The following is an 11,802-nucleotide window of genomic DNA, read 5'->3' as shown; positions in this document are numbered from 1 at the left end:
CCCGTCACCCCGGATGACCTTCTATGACTTCGAAAGAAACGAAGAAGAGAAACCCATTAACTTAGACTTGCTACCAGAAACGCGAGGCAACGCCTTGTTACGATCAATTTCTTACAAGCAAAGGGTTACTCGGCAATTGGGTAGTAAGGACGGTCGAAGCGACAAGGCTCTCACACCTCAAAGGAAAGCTGGGGGCAAATTGGGATGGCCCTTATAAGGTCACTGAAGTCATCAAACCCGACACATTCTGACTGAAGAACTCTGAAGGAACTCCGCTAGCTCGGCCATGGAATGCAGATAACCTCAAAAAGTTCTATGTCTAATGTTCGTCAATTGCAATCGGGGCATATGTAAACAGTGTAATGTAACACTAGCCAAGAGTCTGGCATGTAACCGCTCAGGCCATTTTAAGGTCCAGATATATGAAAGACTTTACCAGTCAGCCAAGACTTAACCAGTCAAAACACTTTATTTTCAAGCAATTTATTTTCAAGCAAACACGACTTAACCAGTCCAACAGAAACCTAAAACATGAAAACAATCCGAACAACTCAGAGTTGGTCGGACAACATGATAGACAAAGAAAGATTGCAAATGACAAAAAGAAGCGTTCCCCAAAAGTGATTATATTTCATAATGAGTTACTACAAATTAAGGCTTGGTACTACCAAAAGCCAGAAAAATGCCTAAGTACAATAATTTATAAATACTAAAGATCTAAGCAGGAGGGGGATCGGTCTGATCGTTGGTGCTTCCAGTAAGCTCTTCGGACTGACCCACCTCAGTTGGAGGGTCCTCTCCTTCGGCATCATCAGACTCCCCATCAGAAAGACCTATGCCAAGCTCAGGTCGGATGGCAGCGTCCTCGACGTTAGCCAAGGCCTGGTAGCTAGGAGGGCAGCGTCCTCGACCTATGCCAAGGGTAGGATGGAAATCGGCCAACGCTTTCTTCATCCTACCAAGGGCGTCGTCCTCCCCCATTTTCTGAGCTTTGGAGCCAACTTCGTTGGCAAAGGTCTCACAGGCCTTGGACTGCCTCTAGGAGTTAAACCACTCCTCCTCAGTGCGGGCAAGCTTCTCAACCTCGGCTAGCCGAGCCAGAAGCTCGGCGACTCTGTTCTCAGCGTCGGTCGGCCTTGCCTCGGCAGCAAGCTTCGCCAACGCAGCGTCATCCTTGGCGGCGATAAGGCCAATTTTCTCGTTCTTCCAATTGTCCCGCTCGGCCTGGAAGTTCTCCTGGTCCCGTTTGATACAACGCTCGATATTGGCCAGATTGGCCTCCGCAATTCTTTTGCCCTCATTGGCTTGGTGGACCTCATCAAAGTGCTTCTTCCCCTTCAAATGAAGGTCCTCCACCTCCTCATCCAAGTGAACCCTGTTCTTGGCAACATTGGCCAACCGAGCAGAGAACTAAAAAGAAAGGAGGATGGTCAGACAACAACCAGGTCGAAAAGAAGCAATCAAAACTCACCTCGACCCAAGAACGAAACAGGTTTTCGGTCTCATTATCGTCGTTGGCGTTATTGATGTACTCCTGGTCAGTAGGACCGTAAAGATAGTCTATGGCATTGGTCCAGCGGGAGTCCAAATCACGGATATCCAGCTCTTTGAAAGGCTTGGCCAAAGCCAAGTTGACCGCCTCAGGGTCGTCAAGTAGTGCTGGACGGGGAGAGGCGGGAGTATACTGAGGGCTCCCCACTGGCTTGAAGTCAGAAGAGTGGAGAGAGATATCGTTCCCCTCGGCCAACGTAGCAGGCGCCTCATCCCTAGGGTTGTTCACCTTAATGGATTTAGCCTTCTTAGCTCGCTCGGCCTGGGACTTGGCGACCGCCTTTTCAGTTTGGGCAACCTTCTCAGCAGCTCTCTCTTTTCTCTTTTCAGAGGCCTTAGGCTTCGAAGGGTCCTGAGATTCATCAAAAGGGTTAGTCGGAAATCAAAGCAATTTGGCAACATGATCAAGTAAGAAACTAACCTTTGGGGGAGGAGGAACGCCCAGAGACTTCTCCTTCAGCTCTGCCCTCAACCGAGCAGCTCTCATGGCAGCGTGGCTTAGTTTGTCGGCCATTTCCGGGAGCTTTTTAGAGAGAGAAAGAAAACAAAAATTTGAGAAAATGAGCAAATGACCTCTCTCTCTCTCCTATGCGGAATATATAGGCACGCCTCGGGGCATGTCCCTTCATGGGCTTGCCAAAAGGCCCAAATTGCATCGTTTCTCTCTTAAAAAGACGGCCCAAAGAAGTCGAAACGTCAAAACCTCTACACATTCCAAATAGCCAACCACTCAACCTGCATGATCGCCATGTGGCAATTTTGGTTGGCGCCACCCACTCGGTCAGCAGATACTCAAAGGCACCACTCAAAGGCACCCGGTCGGACAGGAAAGGAGTCCACAACCCTTCACAAAATCCATTGACTTGGCTAAATCAAACAAGTGCTAAGAGGCACCTGGTCGGCCACTCAAGGACTCATCAATCCTGTCCGAGCAACGTCAATCGTTGAAGAACCTGGTCGGTCGCCCTGGGGCTCATTAGCTCCTTGTCCGGGCAGATCTCCTTCATCATCCTTCACTTAGCCAAGTATGCTAAGTGCTAGGAGGCACCTGGTTGGCCATTCTAGGGCTTATTAGCCCCTGTCCGAGCAGCGTCCATCATCAAGAAGCCTGGTTGGTCACCTTGGGGCTCATTAGCTCCTTGTTCGAGCAGGTCTCCTTCATCATCCTTCACTTAGCCAAGTAAGCTAAGTGCTAGGAGGCGCCTGGTCGGCCATTTTAGGGCTCATCAGCCCCTGTCCGAGCAACGTCCACCATTGAGGAACCTGGTCGGTCGCCCTGGGGATCATTAACTCCTTGTCCGAGCAGATCTCCTTCATCATCCTTCACTTTGTCAAGTATGCAAAGTGCTAGGAGGCACCTGGTCGGCCATTCTAGGGCTCATTAGCCCATGTCCGAGCAGCGTCGATCATCAAGAAGCCTGGTCGGTCGCCCTAGGGCTCATTAGCTCCTTGTCCGAGCAGGTCTCCTTCATCATCCTTCACTCAGCCAAGTAAGCTAAGTTCTAGGAGGTACCTGGTCGGCCATTCTAGGGCTCATTATCCCCTACCCGAGCAGCGTCCATCATTGCGGAACCTGGTCGGTCGCCTTGGGGCTCATTAGCTCCTTGTCCGAGCAGGTCTCCTCCATCCCTCAAGTGACCCAAGTGCAAGGAAGTACGTGGTCGGTTTGTCTGGGGCTCCTTAACTCCTTGTCGAGCAGCGCCTAACATAGAAGTACCTGGTCGGACACATTGGGCCTCTTTAGCCTCTTGACCGACCAAGTACCCTCTTTTCTCCACTCGGCCCATCGAACGGAGAATCAAGAGTCACCCGGTCGGCCATTCGGGGACATCAATCCCCTACCGAGCAGGTCCCCTTCCAAAGAGCTACCCGCTCGGTCACCTTGGAGCGTATGATTCTAAGTCCAAGCCTCCTCCACCAGAGAAAGCGCCTGGTCGGCCACTCCGGAGCTGGTCGGCCCCTATCCGACCAGGTCCCCCTCCTATGTTGCTCGGGCGAAAGGATAAGGCTTATTGTGACCCGGTCGGCTATGGGATTGAAAGCGTTTCGACATGAGCAACTACGCCACGAACGGGAATCACCCGGTCGGACGACTCTTCCGCCCTTTCCTGGTGTGGAGCTAAATGTTTGGGCCCATTCGCCTAGCCAAAGATCTTGTGGCAGCTGGCACGGACACATGGACATTGTGGGTCTCACCCTTCATGACGTGGCCAATAGCTCCTTGGACTTCCTAGTGGACCAGCAATAATCACAACCAGAAAAGGCAACACAACTAATCCCTAGGAGGCCCATCCCATCAAAAGGTCTCCTTCTAGGGATCCTCATTGCTATAAATACCCCTTGTCCCATCAAGGGAAAGGTATTGAATCTTCACCTAACTAACTAGAACTTCTCACTCTAGACTCTCTCTCTACCTCAATCATCAACTGACTTGAGCGTCGGAGGGGCGATCCCGGAATAACCCTCGGGGTAGTCTAACGTGTTTTGCAGGATTCCGGTGAACAGATACCCAGCTCAGGAAACCCATCTTTGGATTACAGTCCTGCTCAGCACAGATCATTAACCTTAATTTCTAGACAGAAATAGTAGCTTTATTTGCTCTTACATACTCAAAGAAACAAAAAAAAAAAACAACCACTACATGTCAAGTCCAACTTAAACTTGTATCGAGCGATAGAAGTGAGGTTGGATTGAATGTCTTGTTAAATAATACACAATATGAGAGTGAACCTGTTGAGACATGAACCGAGACGATCTTCAAACAAATTGTCGCATCTTATCTAGTAGACACCAATGTCTGCTAGACAACAATCCCAAGGTCCTTGCACGGAAATAGCTTACTGGGATTCTAATAATTGAAATAATAAAGAATTCACGTCCTTTGGTGACTTCTAGCCCTTCTGCGATTGTCTCTAGAGTTTAGTCACAGGAGACTGAAACTAAAAATATGTGGAGGTTGAACTTGCCTCAAAGTAAATTGGAAGGTCTCCCATAAAATGCATTTTTGAATTGTAATGACTTGATGAGTCATCACATGAACTTGGGGTTCATTATAATGAAGAAATTCACCCAAACTACGGATCCTAATATCCAACCTCTTGCAATTTCTAAACAAAAAGATCGAACTACAACAGATTCAAACTAACAACCTCCTCTCATCTTATATGACAGACAAACCCCTACAGTTGCATAATTTGTGATAGATAAACCTAAACAGAGGCTAAAATAGATAACGTAAACGAAACAAACGACCACCCGACCCATAAAACGACGCCTGCAATAACACTGCACGACTGTCAAAACCTGCTCGTAGCCTTCACGTACCTAAGGATTGCTTCGTTGACACACGAACCAACTGACAACAACAAACAGTAGCGGGGAACGGGAAAGGGGACACCAAAACTAAATGCATTCTCAGAACACGGTAATAGGGAAGGGGAGACTAAGACCTACCCACCTTGAAACTAGAACAGGGGAACGAGGAAAGGGAACCTAGGATGTAAACACCTCGAGAACCAGGGAACAGGGAGGGGATACCTAAACATAAAAAAATATGAAAACAGTAAAACACTGAACTGGGGGAGCAGGGAGAGGAAACAAACAACAAGTGCCAGGAAAGCTACGGAAGGGGGTGAAGAACCAACGTTCAAAACCAGGAAAGGAACGACAAACAGGGGATGGGAGAAGGGGACGATAAACAAGGCAGGGGGGATTAGGGATGTCGAACATGGGGTAGGGGATCGGGGACGATGAAACACGGCAGCAGCCTCAACGAGCGAAAGTTGGTAACAACAAACTGAACCATTATTAGAAGAACAATTAAGCCGGAAAAAGGAAAAGAAGGGGAGGGACCCCGACTGCCGTCGTGAGGAGCCCAAGGCGGCTCACGCGATGGTCGAGCCCCATAGGGTTGGTTGGTGTAGCTTTGCATCGGATTAGCATATAGGGTTTGTATAGGAAAGGTTAGAAAAGAAATTTTTAGTATCAACTGTGATTATCTTCACATGGAATAAATTTAAAGGCATTCAATACGCCTAAATTTAAAGGCATTCAACACTTTTTGAACCCAAGTCTACAAGTGAATTAAGCAGCAACATGAATATCACAAAATGCCCCAAATTTGCACCACTATTATGAAATTCTTAAAAATATCCTTTATGTCCAAGTAGCAGTATGAGTAGGTATAGTTACATGTAGGTTTAATACCTTCCGCCTCTTCTAAGCCCACATTATCTGCATGGGTTGTCGGAATTGGATCCAATAGTGATGGGTGTAATAAGAGGTTGGTCCATACTATTACTAGTAAGAGTATATCGATTATTTGGAGTTTGGAGAAATTGGGTAAAACATTGCACTTGTGCTTTTCTATACTATTGGGATAGAGGGAAGGAAATTTGGAATTTTGGATATTTTTATATTAGTTTTTGTTGTGCTAAAAAGGTATGAATTTGGACCTTATTTTACACTAAGATCATAAGGGGATTCAAATCAATGTTTTGATTCAAAACTTTTAATAATATAATAGGCGAATGATTATTTTTTTCACATAGGAAAAGTAGTTGTGGAGAGAAAAAAAATGATTTGGGAGAATTCAGAAAAATATAAAAAGAAAGAAAGAGAAACTATTATTTTATATTAAAGTTGAATGTATGTGTGATGAAAAGTTAGTGGTCTCATTCCAAAAATAGAAACAAAAAAAGAGGTAAACTAATAAGTAACATCCCAAAAAGAAATACGGGTATACTAATAAAGACCGGAGGGAGTACTATGCAAGAGGCTTCCTCAAGTATGCATCTATGTAGATGCTTTAGATAAGATAATTGTTATGATATCTTAGAGATCTTCTTGTTCGGGAGATTAATTGTACAAGTTTTATGGCTTTAATTTAATAAAAAAGAAAAGTCCATCTATCCATACCAAATTCAAATCCAATAAAGGAAAAATGTCAATTCCAATCAAACTTTCAAGCCAAATTATTATTATCGAATCATCTATATTTGTACAAATGCTTAAGAGTTTAAAGTTACACATAAGTTATTCAAAGTTATGTGAAAAGGATAAAATCTTGTTCTAGGACATGAAACCTAGCTCCTAAAAAAAAAAAGACATGAAACCTACACCACACCCATCAACAAGTTATATGTACAATTGTAACAGTAAGCTTATAATAGCTTCTGTTAGGTCCTAATGGTAAGGAAAAAGGAAGACAACCTCCTTAACAGCAAGATACAATAGAGGCAGCCTCTAAGAATTTAGGGAAAAGTGTAGCTGAGTTTGTATTAATTTTCTGAATGAGTTACATTGAGGATTAATTCTGTATTTATAGAAAACAACCGAAAAAAGTTGTTAAAGAAAATCAGACTTAACTGATTTTCCCGCCAAAACTGAACTAACAGAATTTTACAACAAACAACTGGATGTAACAGAATTTTACAACAAACTTTCACACTTGGTTAACTAACTAGCTACTGAGAGACATGGAAAGTATGATGAATCTGAGTTTCATGAGGAAGTTTTAACTTGTATGCTACTTTCCCCACCTTCTCCTGAATCTGAAAAAGGCCACAGTATCTTGTAGAAAGCTTCTCATTAGAAACCCTTCTCATGGATTGTTGCTTATAAGGTTGCAATTTTAGCCAAACCCAAGTCCCTATGTCAAAAGATCTTTCACTTCTGTGTTTGTCAGCTTGAACTTTCATCCTATCTTGAGCTTTACGCAAATGAAACTGAAGAAGTTTAATCATTACTTCCCTTTTTAGTAGTGATCTGTCAACAACCTCCACCTTGGATTCTCCTGGAAGGTAAGGGAGATGGAGAGAGGGTGGTTGACAGTAAACCAACTCATAAGGAGTAGTTTTGGTTGAGCTATGAAAAGTAGTATTGTACCACCACTCTGCTAAGGGAAGCCAAGAACACCACATTTTGGGTTTTTCTCCAGCCATACATCTTAAAAATGTTTCTAAGCATCTATTAACCCTTTTTGTTTGTCCATCTGTCTGGGGATGGTAAGCAGATGACAAAAGTAATTCGGTACCTTGCAAAGAAAAAAGGGCTTGCCAAAAGTGACTCAAAAATACAGCATCCCTGTCACTAACTATTGTCCTTAGCCAGCCATGTAGTTTGAACACACTGTCAAGATAGGTTTGAGCAACTTCCACCGCAGTATATGGATGAGCTAGGGCCATGAAATGGGCATTTTTGCTTAACCTGTCTACTACTACAAGGATAACATCTTTACCATTAGACTTAGGCAAGCCTGAGATGAAATCCATAGATACATCCATCCATATCTCTTGTGGAACAGGTAAGGGTTGTAATAAACCAAGGTTGGGTGCCTGTTCTGGTTTATTAGCCTGACAAATGACACAATTTCTCACAAATTGAGTCACATAGGCAGTCATTCCCCTCTAACAGAACAACCCTTTCACTCTTACAAGAGTTGCGTCCCTGCCTGAGTGTCCCCCTTGATAAGAACTATGAAGCCATTGCAAGATTGCAGCCTTGAGGGATTTGTCTGGTCCCACAACAAGCTTTCCTTTTCTCTTTAACAAGCCATCTTGCAAAGAGTAGTGAAGCACTGACTGGCCTTGTTGCAAAAGTTGCACAATGCCTTGAGTATTGATATCCAGATGATAACTAGCTTGAATTAAATGAGCTAGATTAGAGTCTAATACTGACAAGGCTAGGAACATAATGTCAGATCCACTGACCCTAGAAAGGGCTTCTGCAGCAAGGTTCTCACTTCCACTCTTATAGTGAATGTCATAGGAAAAACCCATCAATTTTGATAACCAAAATTGTTGAAAGGGAGTAGAAATTTTCTGTTGAAGGAGCCATTTAAGACTCTTTTGATCAGTTCTAATAATAAAATGTTGTCCTGTCAAATATTGTTCCCACTTCTGGACAGCACAACAAGTAATTCCTTCTCATACACCGACAAATTCTGCCACCTTGGACCTAAAGCCCTACTAAGAAAAGCCAGTGGATGACCTTCTTGTATCAATACTGCCCCTATACCACTATTAGAAGCATCCGTCTCAACCACAAATGATTTATTAAAGTCGGGGAGAGTCAGGACAGGAGCAGAACTAAGAGCATCTTTGAGTGACTGAAATGCCAAGCTAGCAGTAGAAGACCACACAAATTCTCCTTTCTTCAATAGTTGAGTAAGTGGCTTGCTAATAATGGCGTAATGTCGTACAAACTTCCTGTAGTACCCAGCCAAACCTAGAAAACTCCTGAGCTCCTTAACATTTCTAGGTTGTGGCCACTTCTGAACAGATGCAATCTTAGCAGGATCAGTTTCCACCCCTTGGCCAGAGATGAAGTGTCCCAAATATTCGACCTTTGTGATTGCAAAAGAACACTTGCTTTTCTTGCCATAGAGAGTATGAGCCCTCATCAACTCAAAAACCGAGTGTAAATGATGCGCATGTTGCTCCAAGGAAGAGCTATAGATGAGTATATCATCAAAACAGACAAGAACACATTCCTCAAAAGTGGTTTAAAGATGTGGTTCATCCAGCTTTGGAAGGAAGCTGGTGCATTTGTGAGCCCAAAAGGCATCACAAGGAACTCATAATGGCCATTATGAGTCTTAAATGCCGTTTTGTATACATCTTCAGCACGTACTCTTAACTGATGGTAGCCTGCCCTTAGATTAATCTTGCTTAAAACTTGAGAACCTACCAACTCATCTATTAGTTCATCTACCACTGGAATAGGAAACTTATCTTTGATTATTTTCCTATTCAACTCCCTGTAATCTACACAAAACCTCCAAGTTCCATCTTTATTTCCTACCAAAACTACAGGGGAAACAAATGGGCTGTAATTATCTTGAATGATGCCCTGATCTTGCATTTCACCCACCAATTTCTCAATGATATCTCTCTATTTCAAAGGGTATCTATACGGTCTAATGCTAACAGGATTACTACCAAACTCCAATGGTATCCTATGATCAAAAACTCCCCTGGCAGGAGGCAAACATGTAGGTTCAGCAAACACATCTGTAAATTGTCCCAACAGCTCCTCAATACAATCAGGTACTTCCTCAACTTCAGTGGAAAGGTTAAGGATAGTAGAATCTTCATAATCGACAGGAAACAATCGTAACAAATACAATTGAAGAGAATGAAGCACCATTTTCTCATTCTTTTGTCCCAAAACTGAAAAAACCTTCTTAGGAACTTCCCCTTTTAACACATGATGATTGCTACCATAATCAAACTCCATTACTAAGTTTTTAAAATCCCAACTAACAGTTCCCAAATTACTCAACCATTGGGTACCTAAAACCATATCGCAGCTACCCAATGGTTTTAACAAGACATCAGATATAAATTCAGTATTATGTAAAGCACAATTAAATCCTTCACATACATTCTGACAGGCTAAATGATTACCATCTGCCACAGTATCAGCTTGAGAAGCAATACCCTTTATAGCTAAACCCAACTTATGGGCTAAATTTAAATCAAGGAAGTTATGAGTACTTCCTGAATCAATCAATATATGTAAGGGTTTATTCTTATAAAAGCCTGTTACTCTCATTGTTTGAAAATTATGGCTACCACTCAGGGCACTGACTGAAATGCAGGGTTCTACATCAACCATTTCTTGAGGTCTAAAAGACCCTTCCTCCTCATTTTCTTCGTCTAACTCATCTTCTTCCCCAGGACTCTCTATTGTAAACAATTGGGCCTGCCTCAATTGGCATTTATGATTTCTTTCATAGGGTTTGTCACAAAAATAACAAAGGCCCTTCAGCTGTTTTTCTTTTCTTTCAGCAGCAGTGAGGTTAATTTATGGTCTAGGAAAAGGGTTGGATGTGTTTAAGGCATTTTGTGGTGCTGGAAATGAAGTGTGTGGCTTAAGGGAATTTTGATATGCGTTGGGAAAAGATGGTTTAACAGCTACGTAATTTTTTGAAGAGTTCTTGTTAGCTTACAGACTAGCTTCTTGACATCTAGCATACTCTATGACTGCTGTAATAGTATGAGGTTTAAATGCTCTCACAAAATGTTTTACAGTTGTTTTAAGGCTTCCAATGAAACTTTCTAGAAAGTAGGTATCAGGAAGGAAATGGTTTTGCTGAAGCATTAAAGCCCTTAGATGCTCACAATCATCTATGTAAGACTCTAAAGACCCAGTCTGCTATAATTTGTTAAAATTCTCAACTACATGAATGCCCACCTCATCTTTAAACCTTGCTATCAAATCAATAACAAATTCTGACCATTCAACATTTCTCATAATGGCCATATAACTTGACATCCACACCTCAGCTTTATCAACCATATGTGAACAGGCTAAATCAACCTTTTGTTCCTCACTTGTGCTACACAAATTAAAGTATCTAGTGCATTTCTTAATCCACATTCTTGGATTATTGCCATCAAATTTTGGGAATTCCAATATAGGATTGTACCTGAAAGGTCTATTAATGGCACCTATCTCTGAATTCCTCCTACTCCCTTCAGAGTTCCTTCTTGGAGTGTCTTCTTCTCCAAACTCCCCCATTTTTGGTTGGGATTCTAAGGTTTTCCACCTATCTTCAATTCTTCCACTCAAATTTTCTGCTGGAAAGATTCTTTCACCATATTTTGATCATTTTCCTCCCATTGTTTGTTCTGATCTTGCTGCTCTTCCCATCTCTGATTGATGATACTAATCTGCTCTTCCATGGCTAATACTCTTCTTGTTACTGCAGGCGCCAGAATGTACCACTTTTCAAGAATATTTTTGTCACACTCTATTTTCTTCTCTCACGACTTTCATCAAACACCCTAAGTGCAACTTCTTCTGTTTTCTTATACCCAGAAATTAAGAGGAATGCTCTAATACCAATGTAACAGTAGGCTTATAATAGCTTCTGTTAAGTCCTAATGGTAAGTAAAAGGAAGACAACCTCCTTAATAGCAAGATACAATAGAGGCAACCTCTAAAAATTTAGTGAAAATTGTAGCTGAGTTTGTATTAATTTTCTGAATGAGTTACATTGAGGATTAATTCTGTATTTATAGAAAACAACCCAAAAAAGTTGTTAAAGAGAATCAGACTTAACTGATTTTCCCGCCAAAACTGAACTAACAAAATTTTACAACAAACAACTGGATATAACAAAATTTTACAACAAACTTTCACACTTGGTTAACTAACTAGCTACTTTACCAGTTATTAACCCTCCTCATGTTACAACAATTCTATTAAAATAAGAAATTTTTGATTTTCACTATCTGTTATGAT

The 11,802-nt window shown here is 42.3% G+C and overlaps 1 protein-coding gene across 1 annotated transcript; it reads right to left on the bottom strand.

The window, feature by feature from the left end:
- Nucleotides 1–395: 395 nt before the first annotated feature.
- LOC125496009 (uncharacterized) lies at nucleotides 396–2,327 on the bottom strand. The gene is made up of 2 exons (XM_048641267.1): nucleotides 1,973–2,327; nucleotides 396–1,903 (listed from the first exon to the last, which is right to left on the bottom strand). The coding sequence occupies exons 1-2, from the start codon at nucleotides 2,063–2,065 to the stop codon at nucleotides 1,361–1,363; spliced, it is 636 nt and encodes a 211-aa protein (XP_048497224.1). The 5' UTR covers nucleotides 2,066–2,327; the 3' UTR covers nucleotides 396–1,360.
- Nucleotides 2,328–11,802: the final 9,475 nt, after the last annotated feature.

The sequence above is a fragment of the Beta vulgaris genome, chromosome 3, assembly GCF_026745355.1.
Source record: "Beta vulgaris subsp. vulgaris cultivar EL10 chromosome 3, EL10.2, whole genome shotgun sequence".
Classification (NCBI taxonomy): Eukaryota; Viridiplantae; Streptophyta; class Magnoliopsida; order Caryophyllales; family Amaranthaceae; genus Beta; species Beta vulgaris.
This window is presented reverse-complemented; position numbering and strand designations above follow the sequence as displayed.